General features: G+C 48.3%; 1 protein-coding gene across 2 annotated transcripts in view; it reads left to right on the top strand.

The window, feature by feature from the left end:
* Positions 1-24,669, top strand: part of CACNA2D2 (calcium voltage-gated channel auxiliary subunit alpha2delta 2) — a 211,865-nt gene that overhangs the window by 53,669 nt on the left and 133,527 nt on the right. Inside the window, exon 1 of one of the 2 annotated variants that reach the window (XM_085072908.1) lies at positions 2,984-3,093. The exons of the other annotated variant lie outside the window; for it this stretch is intronic. Coding sequence (XP_084929034.1) covers positions 3,070-3,093 — 24 coding nt within the window. The 5' untranslated portion in view covers positions 2,984-3,069. Of the gene's footprint in view, positions 1-2,983; positions 3,094-24,669 lie in introns of those variants that run through there. 2 annotated transcript variants of the gene reach the window in all.

The following is a 24,669-nucleotide window of genomic DNA, read 5'->3' as shown; positions in this document are numbered from 1 at the left end:
CTTGGTGAGGAGATTCTTAAGCTGATTCATTGGTTTCCTGTTCAATATATTCTGCTTTTAGAAGAGGTGTGATTGCTGTTGTTGGGCTGCTGAAGAAACAAGATGTATGTTTAAGTTTACCTAATATACTGTGTGCAGCTACTTAGGAACAGTGCAAACTAGATAAATAAATCATGGCCTTGCTTCAGTCCTGGCAATGATTTTGTGTCTGCTCCATCATAACACAGGGCCTATTAATTTCACTGGGAATGTGGGACACAGCGTTCGCTTACCTTATGCTTGCATTTAACACCATTCACGTGCAGAATTTTAACAGATCATTCTAGGTCAGCCAAGATAGTTGTTGCTAATCCTTTTCTTGCAATTCCAGTAAGCAAGAATAATTTTGGACTAGATCTGTGGTAGGGAAACCTTGTCACTATAGCATAAAATGCTGAAAAGATAGTTTGGGGTGGAGAAAAGGGCACTGGGTACACCAGCTTTTAGTTTTGGCTCTGAAACTTGCTTGGTGACTGAAGGAAAGATTCTTAACTTATGAGAGCCTCTATTTTCCTGGATCCCCTCATGGCACAGTCTATTTTTTTTCATTTGTGACTTTTCTTGAGTGCAGTATTTGCATTATTTATGTAGTTGCAGTGACTAGGAGCATTGGCCTGCCCCACCCACATATGCTGTCTTGTACCCACCTCAGTACATGGTGACAACACAAGCTGTACGTGAGCTTCATCAGCGAGGAGGTGCTGAGCAGTTTAGAGTACCAGTCTGTGACAGTCAGCTCCCTTTGCTTACTGCTGAGTAAATTCTGCATTTCAGGGCTGATCCTGGCCCCATACTTCATTGGATAAACGCTTATGAGTCTGGTCATGCAGCATGGCCTCTGCCTCTTCCTCTCCCTTGCTCTGCAGATCACTTGTCATGATCCCCAATTCCTGAGCTAGCCCTTACTTAGGTCAGGATCTCATCAGCCCCAGTTTAACAGATTTCATCCTTATTAAACAATGTGTGGGTTTACAGTCAGGAGGTTGTTACGCTTTGCTGAGTCAGGCCTTTAATTACACCAAGCTTATGGCAGCGCTGCATCCCAAATGGTAGATGCCACCGTCATCCCTCCAGCCCTCGGCTCACACCCAGGGAAGGTGCACATTCCATTTGAAAGATACCTCAGCTGCAGTCTGCTGAGCCAATCCTCAAATTGAGTTTGAAGTCATTAAGTGGAAAAGAAAATTTTTGTGACAAGTGATTTCCCTGAGCAGGTGACAAACTATTATGAAGCGGGGCGGTTTGGCTGGAAAGGTTTATGCTAGCAGCTGTGTACCCTTCCTCTCCTGTGAGCAATCTGGGCAGGAAAGGATTCATGCAAAACTGTCCATGCCACTGCAATGCAATGTTGCCTGTATGTCAGCCTTGGATTAATTTTCACAGTCTTTCCCCAAAATGTTCCTGGAAATCCTTTGGGAACAAAGGCAGGATGGGTGACTAATTACTATTTAAGTTGTACTACTTTTCCTAGCAAAGTGCTTGCTTGGGAAAAGCTTGTGAGCAAACAGCACCCCTGGAAAATGGTGTAATGTGAGGGCTCCGAGTCCTTTAGCTGCACTGTTGCTGGTTACAGCTGCACAGTTTCTTCCTCCTGCTTTGGCTGTGTGGCCAGGGATGTGACTGCCATGAGCCACTGGGTGTGCTGGGCACATGGCCTGGCTCTCACAGCTACCTGCAGGGAGGGAGCAATGGGCACAGACACAATGAGCTATGGACAGAGCTCTTCCCATAACAGCAAGAAAATGGAGAAGGGAGGAGTGAGGGCACCAGGATGACTCTTCCATCATGGGGCGAGGTTTGGGTACAAGAGCACTGAGAAGCTGGTTTTAAAAAATCTGAAACGTGCAGTGCAAGAGCTGCAGCTCACAGTGGGATGCTGGAGCAGCACAAGCAGTTGCTCACCTTAATGTGCAGGTAGCCAAGTGTGACAGACCACAGCCATAACACTTGAGAGAGTGGTGCAGAGGCCAAGGAATGGGCTGTCCTGGCCAGGACAGTACCTCTCTTGTTTTAATTCTCACTTCTATGCTGTGTAGATACCTAGGCAAGAGATCTCTCTTGTCCAGGGTAGAGATGGAGTGGTCCTTAAACAGGTACTATTCATAGTACACAGCTAGCCAGGAGGTTTCCAGGGTGTTCCTCTAAGGTGGGGGGTGCCTTGTTAGAAGTGAGGCTTGGAGCATGGCAGGCCAACTGCTCCTGATTTCTTTTTCCCCTGATTGCTGGTTGTGCAGAGTGTGGGTGGGTTGTTTTTTTTCTTAGTACAATGTTAACTGCTGGCTGAGCAGTGCTGGGATTGTGTTAGGGTTATGTGCTCTGGTGGGGGTGCAGCCAGCTCTGCTCAGGAGGACCAGGCATGTTCCTGGGGAGCAGGCATGTGGTGCAGGTGCACTCACCTGCTGTGGAGGAGCCTGATCTCTGCACTGCCTTCTTGGGGTGAGCTGTTCAGGACCAACCCCTCACCCTTCAGGCTTACGCTGGTGCCTGCTTAATGGGATTTCTTCCACAAAAAGATAGTGATGAATCACCCAGGCTAGACACTGCTGTCTAAGGCCACCAGCTGCTGACCTTCAGGACAGTTGGATTTATACCTCAGAGCAGGTGTTGAATTCCTGATGCATAGAGCACTGCGGGGCTAGGAGCTGCTTGGTCTGATCTGCTGTCCATCCTACACCAGGCTGAATTATCCAGCTGTCCCCACTGGGCTCTCCAGTAGCAGCACACAGCATGGGAAGGTGGTGGGTGTTGAGCAGCCAGGAGTCGGTGTGTTAATGAGCCTCATTGCCTTAACCAGCTTCACCTGGGACCCAATGCCCAACTCCTCAGGTTTTGGAGCTCCAGTTGAGTTCCGCTCACTGTGTCTTTCTGAGCTGTGTTGGAGCTGTACCTATCCCCAGCATTGTCCCTGCTGCTGGCTCCCTGGATGCACTCTAGACCTAAGTTACATACAGTTCCTTGCCACTGCCCTGTCTCCTGGATGAAGCTTGGAGAGACAGTGCAGGTAGCCTGGCCTCTAACCCTGTCTACTGAATGGACTTTGGACCTACACTGCAGGTAACCTGTCTCTGGCTCGCTCTTGTTCCTGCCTGAGCTCTGTGGGTGGACTTTGCCCCTGACTTGTCACCTCACCTTGCCTGGGGCTGTCCATTGGGCCTGTCACACCTAGCCATGCTCAGACTTGGTGGGACTGTGCTGGGTGGGCAGGGGCTGTCCTGTGGTCACCCATGGCTCCTGCCTTGTCCCCTGTGTAGAGCAGCCCCACTCTCACTGTTCCCTGGTATAGCCCTGTGGGTATAACAGGCTAATTCAGTACTGCTCTTGAAGCACTTCTCTCATCTGACTTGAAAATTCACTCTTCTTGAGCTTCCACCTTCAGAGCCTTCTTTTGTTCCTTCCCAGGGTTTCAGGGATGCTGGTGCTTGGGAGGTGGTGTGGAAAGATTTGTTCTGTTCTGGTTGAGATGTGTTGTTGCCCAGGCAAAGAAAGGGTCGAATATGTTATTTATAGGGGTGCCAAAATTTTAATGTGTGTGATGGGAATAGAGCAGGAATAATGTCTTGGAGGCACTAGGTATGCATAGCACTGCTCTGCACACCGGGGTTGAATGTGGACTGGGGGAGGGATCAACGGGAGCAAGTGATGCCAGCTGGAGACACCAGAAGCCTTTTAAAAAGAGCTTGGAAGCAACACAAAACCCAACACACTTGCATATTCCAAGCAATGCACGTAAGCAAGACTCACTTTTACATTTTTTAGAGCAGATTAGCGATTTTCTAATTAGGGAAAGAGCCGAATATTGAGCACTGAAATGGATAAGCGACTTAAAAAGAACACAGAAAATCGCAAAGTGAAATCACTTAAATCAGCCTTGTCTCCTCCCTCCCTTCATGCTTGGTATGCTGTTTATCTTGGCAAAGAGGGGGAAAATAAATTCCCTGGAGGTGGCATATACACATTGGTACCTGAATCTATCAGATATATCTATGCAGGGAGTTAAAAGCCCTAAACTGCAGATTTCTGAATCATTGTTCTGGTCATGCAGAAATATGAGCAAGGCTGCATCCTAGGCTGAGGCTTGCTCTGTCTGCTGTACCCAGCAGCAACTGTTTGCTAAATTTTGATCTGGGGCTGGTCATGGATTAAGATGATACCAAACCCCAGTAGCTGAGGGTTGTTTGGCCCTTTTAGTGGCTCAATGCTTGAGTTTGTCAAGGAGCAGAACGCTGCATTGGTTGAGATTCTGAATGAGCTCCTGGGGCAGCTTCTTCCTGGATGCTGCCAGACCCAAAACGTTGTTGGCCATTTGCTGCTAGCAGAAAACATATTGTGAAGGCTAAAGACCTCTTTTGCTTGTCAGGCCTGACCCTTCACCTTTTCATTCCTTAGATTTACCATCTACAAAATGGGGAATTGCCAACATTGGATTGCACCAGTCTGGGTTGGTGCCTGGGCTTTGGAATGGGCCAGCACAAGGTACCTTGGAGAGGTGCAGGAGGCAATTTACAACAGGAAGTATTTTCTTAGGCTCTTGTTATCCCAAGAAATGAAGGTTTAGGAAGCCTTATGAACTGTAAGGATGCAGGGCAGGGAGTGTATCTCACTGTGCACACAAGCAGTGCTTGCATGCTGCAGCCACTGCTGGACCATAAATAAATGTTAGTGGGCACTCTCTCTCCCAAAGCACCTATCACTGTTGCTATCCATGTGGAAAGAGGAAAGTAAATAGATTCTTGGATTGTCTTAAAGGCAGAGGGAATAGGATAGGATCAGTCCATTGGATTTGTTGAATAAGCTACAAAAAAAAAGATATAATTCTCTGCAGACACAGGGTAATGGGCTATGTTGTATTTTGCATTTGAAGCAACAGAGCATTCAAACCAAGCTGTCAAACTGGTGGGCTTGTTTGAATTAACCATGGCCTGAACTGGGCACGATATTTTTCAGACTTATTTATGCTCCAGTAGAATTTATGCCTGGTTGCAGCAGATGTGATGCGCTCTGCTTGCCCAGGGAGGTGTGCTCTCTTGCCCCACCATGCTTACAGTGGGAATTATGTACTGGGGAGCCAAAAAGCTGCTTTGATATTTGTCTAAAAAGCTGACCATGTATCTGGGATTGTATCAGTGGTGTCCCAGAGAAAGGAATGTAGCTTGCTGGCTGGAAGCTTCTGGTGTAAATCCAACCAAGATCACTCCTATGTTTTAATCAAAACTTCCATCCAAAAGCCATGCATCAGCATGACTCAGTTTGCTGGCTGCTCCACAGAGGCAGAAGACAACCCCTTCACCCTCTGGCTCTTCCCCCTTGTCTGGCCAAGATGTTCAGGTGGTAAGATGTTTCAGCTCAGAAAAAACAGCATTGTACTGACACTGATGCTGCTTGTGCCCTTCCCTGCTCTGTGGACACAAAAATGGGGCTCTTGGGTTTTTCCCTAAGAGAGTATAAAGTGTCAGGGAAACATTGTGTGCCCTTTCCTTTTAAATACAACTTTGTACTGGCCTTAAAGATAGGTAAGAGGGATTCGTGCATTCCCTGACAACTGTGGGGAAGCGGAAACTTTTCATTCTGTTCTCTAGATGAAGATCAGAGGTTGTGAGATGAGAGGAGAGAGGCTGGCAGTGGAACAACCCACAGGTTAATCGTGGAGTTGGCATTTGGGGGATCCAGCTTGAGTTCCCACTGGGTATTTCTAAGTATTTAGCCGAAAGCAAACACATAAAGAAACTAAAGCGCACAAAAACATGAGAAAAGATCAGCCCTGCAGCAGGCTCTGTTGTAGCTTTAAGCCATCTAAAGAAGTATTGTTATATCCTATTAATTGTATTCCAGTTGGAAAACCTTTGCTGTGCCTCAGCAGTTGCCTTGCACGCATACAGAGCACATCACTCTTATAATATAGATGGTATCTTCTGGCCACTTTTAAATTAACAGAGCCTCAGGTGTAAATTCATTGTAGTTTTCATTCCTATTTCCTCTCCCCAAAATATCTTGATAACTGGAGATTTCAGCAGCATAGAGGGACTTGGTGGGGGCAGCTGTGCCTCAGCTGTGCTCTCAGGTGTCCCTTGCAACCCTTCACAACACGTTGCAGTCAGCCAGTACTGTGAGCAGGGCTCTGCTGGGCTGGCCTCGATCCACCGTCAGTCACAGGGCACAAGAGGATGTGGCTGGGCCAGCAATGCAGCAGGACTGAACAAAACCCATCTCCCCTGGGTTGCACCCTCTCTCTACAGCTGCAGCAACGTGGTCTGCCAGCCTGTTTCTCTGCTGTCTCAAACCTCAGGGCTTTCATCAGAATTTTATCTTACAAGTAAAATAAGCTCATGCCCATTTTCTGGCTCTGAAAACAAGCAGCATAGTGTGGTTCATGTCCTTGTGGCTGACCTCTTCTCCCCTAAAGAAATTAACCTCACCTGGACTGTCTCTCTGCCAAAATGCCCTTGGGAGCCTGGGCCATGACTGCTGCTCTGGAGTGGATGGTGGTGGGGCAGTGCTGTATCCTCCTTTAAATACTGGTGTAGAAACAGCCAGCAAGTCTCCAGTATACAGAGTTGCTAGGGCAGGGTGAGTGTCTGCACATCTCTGGGAGAAGATGCTCTTGTGGCTGGGGTGCAGGGCTGGTGCTGTACAGAGGTGTGCCCCTGTGTCTATGGGGACCTTGAGGTTGTGAGGATGCCCAATGTCATTTTTCTCCAGTAGCTGAGATTCTGGCTTGCAAAAATCAGGAAAAGTACAGCATAGAGGAGTTGCAGCAAGGTCTTGCCACCTTTGTCAAGTAGCAGCCAACTTACCTCACTCAGTGCCCAGGCAGGAAATAAACTTGCTAAATGAGTATATTTACTGCAAATGAATTTGTACCAAATCTTGTATGTGCAGCAAAATCCTCTTAGATGAGCATCTGATAAAGGATTAAAACTATTAAATGATTAAAAAATCCTCTCTGCCAAATGGTGAAATATACAGATTATACGGTGCTTTGTTGTTTTGTTTTTCCCCTTGGCTTTGCTATTCCCACCCTCCTTGCCCTGTTTGAGGAGAGGGGAGGGAAGGGAGGGAGAAATGTCCCTGCTGCATCCAGAGGCACAAGGGGTGCCAGGGAGGCTGGGGGAGCAGTGGTAAACTCCATCGCCCTGCAGGAGTGCGAAAAGCTCCCCCAAACCTCTCCCAGCTGCATGCTGTGTTCTGCTTTTCTGGGAAGCAGATGGATTTCTTCTTACTACAGAGAGCTTTTCTTACAGGAAAGACTGGGCACACTGGGAGGCTCCTGGGAATTTGGAAGCCGAAACTGGTGAAGCCAGGGAGCAAGACTAAACCCTACAGGAGGGCTATTGCAGGCAGGATAGCATCCCAGAGGAGTTTTCATGGGGACAGACCTCTCCTTAGGCAGAACAGAGGAAGGACTGGTTTCAGACAGAAGCTGAGCTGGCCCTTGTCACCTGAGCTGCTGTGTCTCTGGGGAGGACCATCAGTGTTTCCTTCAGCTCTAGGATGTGTCACCTCAGTGAGCTTGTCTGCAGAAATGTCATGGATCTCAGCAGCTCCCTGTGATTTGCATCACCTGTGTTGCAGGTGGTGGCACGTGACCTCAGTTATGTTGGGTGGCAGCACACAGGGAAATATAAGACCATCTCCCCTGTGAGAACTTCATTTCACTGTGATGTGTGCATGTCCCCTTTGGGTGGGCAGCCAAGCATTCAGGGCTTGCTAGGAATTTCTTAGCCCACAGTTCTAAGGCAATAATTGGGACATACCTGATATCAGAGGAAAAGTGCCAAATACTCTGTTATAGGAGAGGTCCAGCTAAAGCTCCTCCTGATACTAATCATGTTCACAAGGCTCAGGTGTGCTTTGTCCTCACCCGATTTAGAGGGTGTGAGAAGATTCCTTTGCTGTTGACATGTGCCTAGGTAATTCCTGATACCTCTGGGAGAGGAAGGTTGGCTGAGAGAAGGGGTAAGGACAGAACACAGGCCACTCTTATGACCCTGAAGGTTGAAATGAAGGTGAGACATCAGCATCTCTGCTGTGAAAGGAGCTCTGCTGCGGACTTGAGCAGAGCCAGGGTTTCCCTCAGGCTGCCTGGGGCTTGCTTTGTGCTGCAGAGTTGGACCCCACCAGCCAAGGGCTGCTGCTGAAAGTACCTGTTTCCCTGGTGTCCTGGGCATGGGTACTGCTCTACAGAGGCTGTTTTGGGGTCAGGCTGGATGAGATAACCCCTTCATTAATGTAGCCCTGATTAGGCAGTCAGGGACTGCATCGGAGTCCAAGTTATTAGGAGCTGTCAGCAGCCGAGCATTCAAGTGGAAGGATGGGAGAGGAGGAAGGAAGAGCCAAAGGGGCTATAGCAATGGTGGTGTCAGCTCAGTATTTATGAGGGGAATAAGCCTCTGGTGTTTTATGGCCAGTAAGATGCTGTTTTCTCTGGGTCTGTTTGATTAGATAGGATTATCTCAAGGGCTCGAATGGCACGTCATTGATTTCTGCTCATTTTCATGGGGACATTCAGCAGCCCTGATCTATCCCTCCTGGTTCCAGAGTGCTAAGAGGGGACAGCCACTGCTGGGGGGCAGCCCATGCCAGAAGGGGCTGTTTGGAAGGGGGTACCCCTTATTTAGCCTGACTCCAGCTCTCCTGCACTGTGCCCTCCATTTCGATTGCTTTGGGGCCATCACTCGCTGTCTCCCAAAATCAAGAGCTGGTACAATGATTCTGTCTCCTTGATGTTTCAGAGAGAGCTGGACAAGGGCAGAAAAGGAGAGAGACAGGAGAGGAATTTAGCAGCTCTGAGGGGAACTCGGAAGGCCACAGCTTCTAGCTGGTATTGCACTGTGGGAATGAGTCATGGTCAGAGGCATGATGAGGTAGGGACCAGATTTAGGATTACTGGGGAGGTGATGGGTTTTCCAACTTCCTGTGCCCGAGCTCTTATTTAGCATTCATTCCCCATTTGGAAACTTTGCAAATATCATATCCCAACACCAAACCCTGAGTAACCTGTCCTTGTGGGTGTCAGAGTGCTTCAGGTAAGGTCAGTGTGGTGCTGGCGGCAAAGTCACGCGGGTAAGCCTGACCAAAGTGAGTCAAAGTATTTAAAGGCTGCAACAGAGAGCAAACTCCCTGATTTCCATGTTGTAGCTGCTGGCAGAATCATGAAATGAGATGGTAAATTGCTTTTGTAGCTCTTGTCCATATAAATTGGAGGCTGAGGGGTTACAGAGCAGACTTTTTCAACTGGGTTATAATCTTCTGGCCATGAGCAGAGGAATCTTTATGCTGCAGAGGCAGAGAGCACGGCAGGAGAAAAAGGGAGTGTAAGGACAGGCTTTGCTTTATCCTAACCCATTAGACATGGGAGAAACCAGTGCATCTTCAGCGGCATTGGAATCGATTGCCATGAGGAGAATTGCAGAATATTTCATGTTCTTTGGCACATGAGGTTGAAGGCAAGGACAGCATTCAAATGTGGGTTAAAGGGGTTGTTGTGAGTTTGGACAGTGATCTTGCTGGAAGGATACTGCCTTGTATTTTGGTTTCTGCTTACCCTAAAGTAGTCACTGGCGGGTGGGGTACTTCTGCATCTTCCCTGTGCATGGGGGACAGTGACTTGTGAGCAGAGGAGCATCCTGAGCTTGTGGTCACCAAGGTGAACAGAAGGGCTGTCTGCAGGAGAGGCTGGTGTGAGCTGCCAGGGCTGGTAACACCTCTGGGTAACCCTGAGGTGTTATCTCTAGTAAAGTTCAGTGACTCTGTTCCACTTGGCATCACAGAGCTGAATAACGTAACAAGCTTGGGGGCTCTAAAAGCACTGTCCTTTTTAGCTGGTCTCCTCAGAAAGCAGGGCCAGGGGAGAGCAGGGCAAGAGGAGCAGAGTACCACAGCACGACAGGAGGAAGGACGTGGGTGACAGAGGGCTCCTGGGATGGGGCTGAACTGGGGGCCTGTGGGCAGACAACTCAGTGCAGGCAGGTAGTTATGCTGCTGTAGTGCAACCTGGGGCCAGAGTGGAGCACAGAGGAGAGACTGGCAGGACCACTCAGACCCTGAGGTTTACTTCTTCACTTGGAAACTGCAATTCCTTTTAACCTTCTGCCTTTTTTCTTTTTTTTAACTCCTTTGAAGCCTTTTCTCCCCAGTTCATATGAAATAGGGATGCTGGCTTTTTTTCTTTTTTTTAATTCAGGGGAAATGCTAGCACTCAGCTCCTGCTGGGGAAAAGTGCTGGAGCCCAGCGCCTGCCAGTCCCTGCTCGTGCTGTGTCCTGATTAGCAACTTGTGCTGGAGCACATCAGCACAGGAGGCTGGGCTGCTCAGGGAGTGATGGAGGGAAGGAGGGAACCATGGAGCTCTGAGCCCTCTCTTTGAGGATCCTTTCTGCCTGGTTTGCCAGTGCTGGCAGGGCACTGGGGCTGCAGTGTGTGCTGCTGGCTCTGCAGTGTGCCAGCCTGCCTGTGTCCCGCTGGCTTGCCGTGGCCTGACCTACCTTTCCCAGCTAGTTCTGCCTGAGCTTCTTTCCTTCCTATAATGGAGGCTTCCCCTTTGCTCTGCCTGTCTGCCCACGCAGGCTGAGAAGCTGGTTTCTTCCCTCAGGTGATGCCCAGGCTTTCTTCTGGTAGTGTTCTGTAGGTGGGACTTGGATTAAACAGAGGGAAAAGAGTGGACAGATTGGGAGTTAAGCTGAGCCCTGCCAAGCTCATTTCAAGAAGGCCCTCGAGGTGCCATTGGCAGTGTCCAGCCTGTCCTATGCTTTTGGCGCTGGCTGAGGAATGTCCAGGACTTGCCACTGCAGTAATAAAACCTCATCTTAGGCTCCCAGTCAACCAAAGCTGTTTTTTTTTCTTCCCTGAGGTCTGGAAGCAGTAAAAACAACTGCCAAACTATTTCAGAGGTTGCAGTGTAAACCCAGAGCTCTGCTGGGCACCAGGAAGCCTGTATCCCATTCCTGCAAAAAAACTTCCATCCCCAGGTAATGAAATAATCACCTGTACAAACATTTTACTCTTATCCACTGGGACTATTTGCTACCTTTAGTACTAAAAATGGTCCTACAGCAACTACAGGCCTCCTCCTCCTCATTCCCACTTCAGTAATGAAAACACTCCCTTCTCTCTCCATCCTGAAGAGTTTTAATCAAATAAACCTGGCACACACGCTCCTGAAAGGAGGATGCTCTCTGTCAGCCAAAATCTGTGCCTGTTCCATTTTCTTCTGATTTAATTTTCCAGAGATTAAGATCCTGCTCATCTCCACTCTCAGAACTTGGCTGCCTCTGTTTTGTTTGTTGGTTTTAGTCTAGTGGGTTTTTCCTTTCTGTTGGCGGCTTTGTTTTGAAAATCCTGAAACCCCAAGGGCACTGATTCCCGGGGACCCAGCCGGCTGTGAAATCGATAGGGAGCTGAGCCTTCCCACACCTGGCACCATCTCGCCTGCTCTTGCCCTCCGTGCCTGGAATGTGGGTTGTTGCCTTCCTCCGAAGGGCTTTGGCATTGCCGCTGAAGAGTGTTTCTGTTGGGAATGTGTTTTCCCATAGCAGGGGCTGTCTTCTGGCTGCCAGCTCCAGAAGATTGCTCTGTAGAAGGCTGTCTGTGCTGCCATCTTTGGTTCAGCATCTCCATGTAGCCTGAATGGTGGTAAAAGTTTCACCCTCTTGTGCTAAAGACCCCAGAGTGGGTCCCTCAGGGCTGTGTTCAGTCCTTTTGAGTATCTCCAAGGAGGGAGATGCCACAATCTCTCTGGACAACCTCTACCAGTACTTGGTTGCCCTCACAGTGAGAATGGGAGGAAAAAATAATCAGTTGTTTCCTCATGGTTAGATGGACCCTCTTGTGTTTCAGTTTGTGTTTGTTGCTTCTTTCCTTGTCACTGGGCAGCACTGAGAGGAGCCTGGCTCTGCCTTCTTTACCCCCTCCCTTCAGGTATTTATAGACACTGATAAGCTCCCCTCAGCCATCCCCTCTCCAGACTGAGCAGTCACAGTGCTCTCAGCCTTCCCTTGTATGTTAGATGCTTCAGTCCTTTAACCATCATAGTGGTTCTGTTCTGGACACTCTCCAGTAGTTCCATATCTCCCATGCACTGGGATCCCAGAACTGGGCTGAGCACTCCAGGAGTGGCCTCACCAGTGCTGAGTGAAGCGAAAGATCACCTCCCTTGACCTGCTGGCACGTCTAAGGCAGACCTGGGTACCACTGGCTGTCTTTGCTGCACAGGCACATTGCTGCCTCATGGTCCTTTTGGTGTCCACCGAGGCCCCCAGCATCCTTCTCTGCAAAGGGAAAGGAGTAAGGGTTGTACCCTTGAAAATCTGTGGTTAAGGCCCTGGCACAGGCTGCTGAGAGAAGCTGTGGCTGTCCCATCCCTGCAAGTCCCATCAAGTCCCATCAAGGATGGGGCTTGCAGCATCCTTAGGAGGTGTCCCAGCCCATGCCAGGGGGTTGGAATGAGATGGTCTTTACGGTCCCTTCTAACTCAAACCAGTCTGTGCTTAATGGTGGGATTAAACACATTCATGCCTCTCCCTTCTGAGTGTGCCAGCCCTTGATTGCACTCCATTCCTCTTGGCTTGGCAGGCTGATGGGTTCTAGCTTCCACAAAGTGTGGGGCTGTTGGTATTCAGCCTGGAGCTCCCTGGTGTCTCCAAGGTATGTCTAATGCAGGGAAGACTGCCCATTTGAGGGAGAACTTCTGTGTTTTGTGGTGATGGAGGGGCAGTGCCGCTAAAGCTGACCCACTCCCAACTGGCCTCTGAGCACTGTTGTTTGTGAGGAGACTGAAACACCCAAATATTTCCGGCGCTCTTTGCAGGCTGTGCAGATGTCTGGGGTCAGTGGTGACAAATTATGTAGATTCCTCCCCCTTCCCTCTCTCCTTTCTCATTTCCATTATCTGCCTTTTGTAGAGGCTGTAATTTATTGCATTTTGCAACCTTGTAATTTATGGCTTTTTTATAATTCTTTTCGAGCTTTCAGAAGTAACAGCTCCATGTACCCCAGTGCATTTCATTGTCACACTTGAGGCTTTCCCACCTCCCCCTGCACTTCCACTCTTTTCTTGTAACTTGCCTGTTTACTTGCTAAATTATTATTGTGCACTCAATAAAAATTGCATTTAAAAAGTGATAACTGAAATGACATTTAACATGGAAAGCACTTAGGCATAATTATACTATATGCATTGCATCATTTTGTGACAGTTAATGAAAAAAAATCTGAACAGGGTTTTTTGTTGGGGGCTGTAGAGATTGAGTACTGGCATTTCATTGCTTCTAGAAACATGGCTTTTATTTTCACTGGAGGGCTTTGTTCTGGGATTTTTCTGCTTCTTCCTCCCTTGCTACCACAGGTATCCTGAATCTGATGCAGTGGCATGGGTGAATAAGTCAATCCTGGCATTTCAAGGGGTTCAAGCTGGCATAACATGCTCAGAGTTTGACGTTCCCAACTGGAAATTTTGAGAGGGTTAGCTTCTTTGGATCAGTGACTTGAGCAGACTTGTTTCAGAGTTGCTTGTATTGGCACCAGGGCTGTGGTAAGGGGGAAGGGGAGGAGGTGACAGTCCCTGGATTGTCATGGTCCCATTGTGGGTTCTGGGGTAACAGTGTCTACGTAGCTTTGGCTCCTGGTTGTGCTCTACAGGGCTTTTTTTTGGAAGGAAGCTGCTGCTGGCTGTGGCTAAGAGTTAAACAGTTAATGTCCTTGCTTTATACTGTCCAATGACTTGTACAGAAAGAGGAAAACTGTGCCAACCCCTCATGACCCTGTGGCTCATATCCTCACTGATATGACTACTTGATTATTAGATTACCTGCAAATCACAGCTCCTTGACCATCTGGTGTGTGAAACTCCTCAGCTCTACCCCAGCATCTGTCCAGCCTGGCCATGCAGACTGTGCTGAATTCCTGAGCAGATCAGCCTGGCTTTCGAGGCTGTTTCTTCTGCTGTGCTTTGTCCTGTCCTTTTCCTACCCACACACTGCAAAACTTCATCACACGACATGCTTCAGGGGTGATCCTCATTCCTTGCTCTTCTTCCCTTCTCCAGAAAGCAACATGAGCTTGGTCAGACAGCCACACAGGCTGCAAACCAGCTCTGTAAGTCAGGTCCCTATCTTGTATGGGGAACTGCAGCTGGAGATCACAGGTCCTGCATAATCAGGTTACTCTACCCTGTAGGAACTGTGGTCTCCTTCTGGGAGCCCTGAGCTGCTTGGAAAAGAGGTGGAGGGGTTGTGAGCCTCTTCCTGAACCTTAAGCAAGGTGAAGAGACAAGAACAGGGACCCTGAGTAGCAAGGCACAGGAAGATCTGAAAAAGCATTTGAGATGGAGTGAACAGATGATGGGAGCCACAGCGCTTGACATTTCCAGGCTGAGTGTGAGAGATTTTTGGAGCAAGCAGAGATAGACAGTACTTGTTTTCTGCAATTTAGAAGAGTGATCTTCAGCAAGCAGTGTCTGTGGCAGGTTTGGATACTAGTCTGTGAATTGGAAGGGTAGTGGGCTTGTGGGGAAGTGAGCTGGGTAGGAGAAAATGGAAGCAAGCCTTTATTTAAAAAAGGAAGGGAGGAGAAAACCCCAGCAGTGAGAGCATTAGTGTTCATGAACAAACTCCCCAGCTCTAGAAACAGTGTGTTGCCTTTCTGTGGTGGTGTTGTGACTTGCCCTTCAAGTTAATAAGCTGTTAATCACTTTATGGGTCATTTCATTCAAAATGTTGACCAAAGCATTCTAAGATTCAGATACAGGAGGTTAGTGAACTCAGGCATTTTTTCCTCTTTTTCTTCAAATGCACACATAACTAGAAATCATGCTGAGGCAGTAATAACCAATATAGCTGGGAAAGGAATCTCCTGGAGAGATTACTCTATGCTTTTTCAAGGAGGAAGAGACATTTCTGGGTTTGGTATCTTTTTTTTTTTATTATGGTTTTTCTGAGTTGAGTTTTTTAAAAAAAATCTATTGATAAAATCCTCATCTGCTTGGCAATCAGTCTCATCTGGGAACTATTTGGTGTTATCTTGGCTTAATTCATTAGTAAGAATAAAAAAAGCCATTAGAAATGGACATCTCTATTGAGAGCACTTAATTCTTTACAACAAGAGTCAATTATGCCTTATTGAGTAAGTGGTTCTGCATGGGGCTGACTTGAGAAATTCCTCAGCCTGACAGCGGACCTGGGAAAAGAAAGTGGAAGGAGAGCAGAACCCCACACTTGCAGGAGATATGCAAAATGCCTGTTTTACCTGGATGTGCCCCTGGCCCGAGCAGGAGGCTGGGATGCAGGGGCTGGTGATGCCAGGTCTGCGCTCTGCAGCCTGGCTCTGTCGCAGGGAGGGAGGGGAGCAATTCTCCCGTGAGCTCAGCAAGTGGCTGCAATACATTTGCTCTCCTGATGGGTTTATGGCCAAGAGTACTGCCCTCCCCAGTTCCTCTGGTACTTCACAACAGCACTTCAGTTCTGCGGTAATGAAGCTGAGTGCTCCTGCAGCACATGGATGCTCCTACCCTGTGCACACTCTGCTCTCAGAGAAGAAAACACTGGGGCTTTCTTGTTTCGCCTCTGATACGGGGTTGTGTTGGAGCCCCTTTGAGATGGTGGCACATTCACTGCCTGCCAGTGCAGGAGCTCAGTGTCACACCATCCCTGCTGAGTCTGGGGCCTCACCCAGGTGTGGAGCTGGGTGTGGGTTTGGTACAGAGAACCAAATTCAGCCCACGGGACGTTGTTGCATTTCTAATTTCAGCAGGAATTAATTCCATCAACCCTACTGTCTGTGTTGTTCAGGAGATGGCGTACAAGTTCCTGGCAGTGTAAGCTGTGGCAGCTGGTCTCCAGAAACAGGGCAAGGGGTTTTTTCTGATGGTGGCAATAATTTTGGTGAGTTGGATGAGGAGACTTATATACAGTAGGGAAGGAAATGGCACTAAAAGGAGAAGCAAATAGTGAAGCCTGTTTCCTGCTACACTTTTTGTAGCTAAAATTTAGTGACACTTTAAAATGTGTATTGATCATCCAAACACAGAGATATATGTGGTCTATATAATCATCTAAGTTTTATTTATGACACAAACCCTAGTCAGCACTATTATTAATGTAATTGCAAACCCACTTTTCTATTATGTGATCAACTAAACTGCATTGCAAAGCACCCTTGGGGGTTGCCCAGCCTGGAGTGCAGTGACACACTTCAGGACTATGAGAGTGAGCAGGGTGCTGCTGCCGTGCTGTGGGTCTCCATCCATGAGCCACTGGGCTTGAAAGAATAAGCTGTTCAATAAACCCCTGACATTTGGAAAAGAGGCAAAATCCCACAGCCCTGGGAAATTATAGTTTTCTTTTTAGAACTCACTCCATAGTTTAAGAGGGAAGTTACAAGGCATTAAAAAGCACCTGATGCATCACCATCACATGTTGTCACCATTTGGATTTAAATGTCTCATCTGAAAAAAATCCCAACCAGGTTTCTTTTCAAGCCATTGAGGCTGCTTGGGTTTCAGCTTTTGCCGCTGCTGTTTAGAGTAATGCTGATTAACATTCTGGGCAAAGGAGCATGGAGTGGGGAAGGGAAGTGCTTATGATTTGTAAATGCCACTTTGCTCTTCTGGCACTATCCCTCTGAGGACAGGATTTCTTTCGTCTTTTTCTTGTTTTCTCTCCTCCCTCCCACTGTCTTGGATTAAAGCTGATGGTTGGGCACATATTTTGCCTTAAGCATATGCATAACTTTTCACTACCTGTGCCATGGTGGGTGAATCTGCATGGATGTGAGGAGCCCTGCGTGCATGCAGAGCACAGATGTGCTGCTCTGAGCCTACAGGAACTCACGGCTTGTGCGTGTGAGCCTTTACCAAAGAAAGAGGCATGTGACAAGCTTGTCCATGCTACAAGTTTCCCATTCCCTTGATGATAAGCTATGAGGAAATGGGGATGAAATCAGAAATTGGCAACATGCTGTCAGGAGGGATTAATTTTTGTCCCTGATTAACTTTATGCTGGAACAGCAGGAGGCAAATACTTTACCGTACGCAGTGCCCGATGCAACTTTTTCTTACACCAAGTAGATCTGAATCCATCCCCGGTCCTATGCTCCCCTCGTGTTTTCTTAGATGTGGCAGGGCCATTGCTCTGGATGTGTAATGACAGGCCAAATACATGTTTCCTGATGCTGATGGAAAGTATTGAAGAAAATCTGCCTGTGCTTTGGGGGTCTGACTTGAGCTGTGCAAGAGTTTTGTTTCTGCTTGTGGAAGCTTTAATGTGCTGGTTGGTCTCTAGAGCTCTTGGTGGAATATTAATACTCTCCATTCCTGTGCTACCTTTCCTCTAAGGCATCCACAACACTTTGCAAAAATTAACAGTAAATTCTTTCAAAGTGGGAGGTCAGTGAGACCATGCAGACCCAGGAAGGTGATTTGCCAACGATCACGCGGACAGGTCAGCACTGTGCGTGGGACAAGGGGGGAATACAGACCAAGTCCCCTCTCTCAACCATAAGTGCCAGACAATTATTCCCTGCCTATGCCTAAAGCTTAATTAAGATAGTGGCTGTCTTAGGGAGGGCAGGTGTGGAGTCTAAACAGTGCTTTGTGACAGAGCAGAGCTGTGTGGGGAGCTGAGCCTGTGCAGACAGATGGGTCTGGAGCTCAGCCCTGGTTTTGAGTGTGTGCTTGTGTGCAGGGAAAGAGGGCTGGGACAGCAGGGATTACAGCCCTCAAATATTGGGAAAGAGCTGAAGAAGAAGAAGACAAGGGAAGTGGGGTGCAAGTACATGCACAGATGTGTGTGATGGTGGTTGAGGAGACCTGAGCACTTCTGGCAGCTCTGGCTTTCACACTGTGGGTGTTTTCACAGTGTGGGTGCTTCCCTGCACCCTGTTATTCCTGGGGGGTAATGGCGTCCTCAGGACTGAGTTTTTCCTCACCTGAGGGCCAGCTCTCCTGCAATCTTAGCAATGTACGTGGCCAGCAGGAGTGGTGCCAGCATTGCAGAGCATCCTGCTGCCTCCTCTTTGGCCATATGGAGAGCAGAAAGTCATAAACCCTACACACGAGATTTTCAGAAGCTGGTATGTCTGGCTCTGTATGGGAAAGAAACAGTGTGCCCTGTGTTCCCTGTCCTAAACCTGTAACACAGCACTGGTGAGTCACACCAGTTGTATGGATCAGCTATATGTGAGTGCCTTGCCCTTGGCCCTTCTCTCATGTTGAGGATCAGCCTCCCAGGGGCTGAAGCTGACTTGTTCTGGCTCTCTCTGACCAGAGAGAGGACAGGAGAGCCTGTGAGTCACTGCTGCATTGCTCAGGGCTGATGGAGGAGAATTTGCCACTGTTATCCCCCAAAATTGCTGCTCAAGCAAGTGGTGGCTGGTTTGGGAGGGAGAAAGCTCGGCGATGTTAACAGGAGATGGTGCCAGCAGAGACACAGCTCAACGAGTGTCAGAAACCTTGTGGGGTCTGGAGAAGGTGAATCCATGCAATGGTTACAAGGACAAGTCCATGTCTGTCCTTTCCATGAGGACGTTGAGCAGTCATGTGCCTTTGTTGTGTGTCACAGCCCCAGCTAGAAGAGCAGCTGATTCCAGAGGAGGCTGTTGCAGGGGAAGGAAGGTTTGCTGCTTTGCTATGAGGTCCCCATTGTATTTTCTCTTCAATTTGAAGAGCTCCTCAGTAGGCTTTCAGGGCTGGGATGTGATGGCTGCACCTGCATGGCAGGGGGAGCTGGGTGCTGGCAAACCCTGCAGAAATGGCCTGGAGTGGGGGGCTGCAGCAGCAAGCTGAATTTAGCAGGCACATCTGACTGACAACTGCAGGTTTTCACTGGCAGATCTCATCTTTTGGAGGTGGTGAAGAAGAGGAAGGTTGAAGAACAGGAAAGGGTGGGACACAGCAGAGATGGATGCTGTTGAAGCCCCTCTTTGCTGCAGTTTTGTGGTTGCGTGCTGCTACTGTTCTTTACCTCCTGCTCTGTTGTTCTGCTTTAGGCTGCAGCCACTATCTGGTGTGCTTTTGTCAGCAACCAAATCAGGACCAAGGATCTCAGAATTCCTCAAATCTGCTCTTGCAATTCCTGCTTGAGCACTCATCCATTGTCTATCTGTCCTTCCAACAAAAAATGTGTGCCTTGTCATACTCAAGACTTGGGTTCTATTTTTGCACCATTTTTTCTCTCCGCCTCACTCCTGGTATGTACTTTTGTTTCCCCCAAAGTTTTGGGTTTGGACATCTGATCAAAAGTCTCCAGCTTTGACTGATACTTGGATATTTTGAGGACTGTTTGGAATAGCATCCTGGTGAGTGCTCTACCAAGGACATTGTCTAATTGTCACATTAATTGTAACTTGAGCCCAGGACACGTGGATATGAAATGCATTAACTTGTAGGAAAGGAATAAATGAATATGATTTTTTTTTTTTACAAGAGTAAAAACTAAAGTAGGACAAATCTTCAGAATAATAACGGGGCACAGCAGCACAAGGCAAAGTGCCTGTTCTTTGTTAATTTGAGGTCTTTCCACCAAGAACATGGTTTTTAATTGCAGCAAGGAATTTTCAACTTAGGCATAATAAAATGTTTTCAAATAGGATTGTGAAGTACCAGAGCATTTTCTCTTGTGAAACACAGGAATCTCCATCACTAGAAATTCTTTAAGAACAGGTTAGAGGAACAGGTTAGGAATGAGATAACTGTGGTAATTGTGTTAGAAATGACACATCCATGATACCACCTCTTGCTGAGGGTATGGGAACAGGCTGGGACTACATGAGTTGATGAGATCCCTTCCAGCCCTATTCTCTGTGTTGCTGCAGAGGTTTATGAATTTTTTAGTGGAGTCTTTTCATTCGGATGTCAGACCTCTGGAGGCTGCCTTCAGAAGACACATCCCCTGAGATCTCTGTGGGTACATATCAGTCCTGCCCCTGTGCCTCTCCAAGACTGTGTTGAAAACAAACCTGGGCTGAGTTTGCCAGCGGTAGGGTTTATTGCTGCTGCTAAAGTCTTGCTGGTGAGGCTTTGGAGGTGGCACTAAGGTGAAAACTGCAGCTGATGCGACTTTGCAGAGGGTCACCTCTTTATTAAAATCTCCAGGTACATGGTGTATTCTTGTTACAGTTCCTGAACCCCACTGGCTCAGGGAGCAGAAGGCACTAGCAGGAAAAAGGATGAGTTTGGAAATGTGTGCAAGAAAACTGTCTGGAAATCTGTTCTCCATATCCTCTGGGGATAAGGCAAAGCTTTATGAGCCTATGCCATGACAGAGAGGACTTTATATTAAAGACCAGTAATGACTTTCTGGGAAGGTGCCCTTTCAGTACTGAAAGGGTCTCCAAGAGAGCTGGAGAGGGACTTCTGACAAGGCCATGGACTGAAAGGACAATGCAGGGATGGCTTCACACTGCTGGAGTGCAGGGTAACATTAGATACTAGAAAGAAGTTCTTTATTGTGTGGTGGTGAGGCTCTGGCACAGGGTGCCCAGAGAAGCTGTGGCTGCCCCATCCCTGGAAGTGCTCAGGGTCAGGTTGGCTGGGGCTTGGAGCAACCTGAGATAGTGGAAGGTGTCCCTTCCAAGGGGGTTGGAATGAGATGTTCTTTAACTCTTCCCACTCAAACCATGCCTGGTTCTACAAAACCACTGAAGAACATCAGCTGGGGAAGCCTGGGCTTTGCACCACCAGTGGATTAGAGCAGAGTTTGTAAACAGCTGTTAGGTGGGTCCTGAATGAAACAGAGGGGATAGGTTGGCCAGGTGGTTCTCTTCCAGCCTTACTTCCAGTGAGCCTGTGCCTTTACAGAAATGCTTCCAGTGCTTGAGATTAGGGAGTAAAGCTGGTAAACGTGAATCTCTGAAGTGCAGAGAAAGCCCCAACACTTACATCAGAAGGTAAATCAAGAGAATTGCAAAGTTGCTGTTTCTAAAAGTTCAATTTCTTTAAAATAGATCATTACTCTGCAGAAAACTGTGGGGGTAACTGTTGACAATGCTGACTTATGCTGGCCTAGATTTCAATTGCTTTGGCTCTAATAAGAGATTTAGTTTAATTCCATGTCAGTGCAGTTATCCCAAATTTGCATCACTGCAACTGAGAGCTGAATTTGGCCAGTGGTAGCCATCAATAAAAACAAAAGGCAGTGTGGGGTAATTGTTACTCTTTTTCTTGTGTAGTTAAAAGGAAGCCTGCAAAATATGTCTAGGAGCTTTAGTGTTAGAGGCTGCACAGCACAGCCTTTTTCCACAGCCCTTCCTACAAAAAGCAACAGCTTTCCTGGCACAGAAGATAAAGCTGTTTTGGGAAAGAGGTCTGGTTATTTATTTAAAGTTAAGTCTTTGAGGATCTGGGAGTCTTGCATCACTCAATGCAGAGCACAGAAGGGAGCTCTGAGTCCTTGGGGAACACTTGCAGGGAATGGGGAGCAGCCTTTGCCCACCTGCAGCAGCCCTGCCCCAGGCACTGCAAAAGAGCCTGGTGAAGTGCTTTCCACTTCTCTCAAAGCAGTGGTGGCTCCTTTCTCATCCTCCTCACTGCTAGGGAGATGGAGAATGGTGAGATCCCATTTTGGGTCTCTGAGCTTGTGTAATTGCAGTGTCCTAAACATTTAGCCTTGGGAAAAAGCCAGTGTAATAAAAGAAAACAGTTTTAAACTGTTCAGCAGCTGTGCGAAAGGCAAAACTGCAACCACATGGGGTCCAGGAGGGATCTGAGGAGCAGAGATGTGTCTTGCTTTGTTCTTCCTTAATGACCTTCATCTTCTTCATTCTCTTGGGGATGCTGGGGAAAACCCAGCATGATCCATTGTGTAGAGGCACTGATTCTGTTGGAAATCACAGAATGGTTTGGGTTGGAAGGGACCTTAAAGACCATCTCATTCCAACCCCCTGCCGTGGCCAGGGACACCTTCCACTAGATCAGGTTGGTCAGGGCCCCATCCCACCTGGTCTTAAACACTTCCAGGGATGGGGCAGCTACAGCTTTTCTGGGCAGCCTGTGCCAGGGCCTCACTCCATTCTGAGTAAAGAATTTCTTCATGATATCCAACCTAGAATCTAGCAAAACAGCAAATATTTATTTGTGACAGCATCCCTTCTAGGATGCACCTAGGGTGTTTGATGTGCAATTCTAATGCCGTTGATCTGAAGTAGGTGTGTTGTGTGTAGACGTAACTTAACCAAACTGGCTGGCTCTTTGAAGCAAAGTAGTTGAGGCACCTTTTGAAAATACTGTGTTATCCTTACTAAAGCTTTTATTATGTCCCATGTAACAAAGGCAGCAGCCAGACTCCGGGATCAGGTTGGAGGATTTTTGTTTTGTTTCTGTTTACTGTACAAGCTTGTGTTTTTAGAAATCATGTGATCTCTGACTGCATTTGGGCATTCTTCTGAGAAGCTGTAGCTGTTCTCTCCCTCTCATACATTAGCACAGCAGGCTCTGGGGGGCTTGTGCCCTGACCTGGCAGCAAGGCCCACGCCATCCAAGTGGCTCTGAGTGTGCAGAGGAGGGCCTGGGCAGAGTTCCCATACTGGTTGAGACCTTCTGTCTTCAGCTGTGCAGCAATTTATTTTTGCAGCACTTTATCTGAAAGGACAAGACCAAGTTTGAAGTTGAAGTTGTGCGATACTGAATTTCCTTGCAGAAGATTCTCACTCTCTGCAAACACCCAGGCAGGTCTGTTGCTCTGAGAGCTCCCCATACAAGGGTTTGGGATGATGAAGACTAAAAGCTGCTTTCCAGGCCAGGAGAGGTTTTCTATAATCCAGGCTAACCATGCATAGCCCTTTATCCCTGACTAGCTGCTAAATTATGTACAGCAGTCTCAGGTCTGCTTTGGAGCTGGCAGGGCTGAAGCCAGCTGTAGAGGATGGTTATCCTGTGCTGAGGAAGCAGAAGTCCAGCCAGTGCCACAGAGGATGGGAAATGTGAGTGCTGGAGAAGGATGAGGAACACTGGAGCAGCCCCACCTCTCCGTCACTGGTGGTTGTGGGCTGCCTTTCCCTCTTCCTCCATGTTCACTGTTGTACTGCTGCCTTTTAGCAGATTCCTTAGTGAACTAGAGAGACCTTAGTTCTATGGTTTGTTTCTTTCAATTATAGCTGACCATCCCTGAGGAGCAACTAAACTTCACATTTCCCTGTCCTGCTTCTGCAGGAGAGCTGTGAAGAGCTGCTCAGAGGGTGCTTGCTTTCTGTGAGGTAGGTGGAAGGATGGAGCACAGCAGGGAAATGGCACTGAGGAGAGGGGGAGCTGGGGTTAGTAAATGTCAAGCTGTTTGCCTCCTGCGCGCACTGGAGCACGTCTGCAGGCTGCCAGAGCAGTGGCTGTGCAGAGGACAAGGCAGGGGTGGTGACAAGGGGCAGCTTGGGCTCTGTGGGAGCCACTGCCCATGCTGCTTCCAACAGGGCATCTGGGCTCAGGGCTGTACCCACAGAGCTGTGCCCTCAGGGCTGGTGGCATCCATGGTTCCAGCTCTGGGAGTTGGTGTGGGGTAGATGGCAAAGCCCTCTCTGAGCTGTGGCACCAGTGCTCACCTGCAACTGCTTCCCTTCACCTCCTGACTCCTCAACAGGGAAAACCAGGATCTAGCACCTTCCTGACTTCTCCAGAAGGCTATTCCTGTGCCAGTGCCCATCCCCTGGTGCCTGCAGTGGTGTGTGACCTGCTCTGCACAGGGAGGTGCAGCACAGGCGGCACTGCCTGTCCTGGCGGGCTGTCAGCGAGGTCGCTATCGCTCTTATCACTGCCTGCTTGATTATCCCTGACACTGTGCCGAGCCTGACATCCTCCTAATGTAATAGAGACACCAAGATGATTACCATCATTGCAAGGACTATAAGCACCAGACGATGAAATTTAACAACAGTAGGTGCAGCAGTGATGAGGGGTGAGATGGAAATCGTGCTGTCTCTGCTCTCTGCCTATGGCCCTGAACAGTTTTCATCTTTGCAGTAGGATCTCTGGGGTTTGGCATTCCTTTTCCTCCCTGTTACCTCAGCCACAGTGCTCCCTGCTTTGCCTGGACCATCTCATGGTGCTCTTGTTGGTCTTTCACATTACTTGGCAATTCTCCTCCATGCTCCCTCTTCATCAGAGGGGTCTGCTCTGTGTACACAAGGCACAAGCAAGGCTGCTTAAGGGTTCTCCCCTTTCCCCTTCAGTCATACTCTGAGCCATGGGGAAATGGACCTGGCAGTATATGAGAGGAGACTCAATATGGGCTAGACTGATGCTTGTCTGAGGGAGACCAACAGATCCTGAAGCTCCAGGAGAAGCTCTAGATGAGCATCTGAGCAAGCAGTGCCTCTCAGGGCAGGTACCCTGCTGCAGTGTTGGCTGTACCAAATAATTCCCTTTGCAGATGCCATATCTGGGTCACTGTACGACTCTGATCCCAGGCATAGGTCTGGCTGCAGGAGCTTGAAGTCTAACCCTGAACAGAGACTTTCCCTGCCTTCCATAATGATGCTGGGTGGGAAAACCCTTTTGTTTTCCTGCTTGCTGGCCTTTGTGTGGGTATGACATGCCCACATTTCTGGGGCATGAGGGTTATCTCAGGTATGTGTGGCTATTACGCCTGCAGAGATGTAGTTTGATCTTTGGCCTCCCTCCCCTGGAGCACCCCAACTTTGAGGTGGAATACTCTGGGAG

This window comes from Lichenostomus cassidix, chromosome 12, assembly GCF_008360975.1.
Source record: "Lichenostomus cassidix isolate B80296 chromosome 12, HeHo_3.0, whole genome shotgun sequence".
NCBI lineage: Eukaryota > Metazoa > Chordata > Aves > Passeriformes > Meliphagidae > Lichenostomus > Lichenostomus cassidix.
This window is presented reverse-complemented; position numbering and strand designations above follow the sequence as displayed.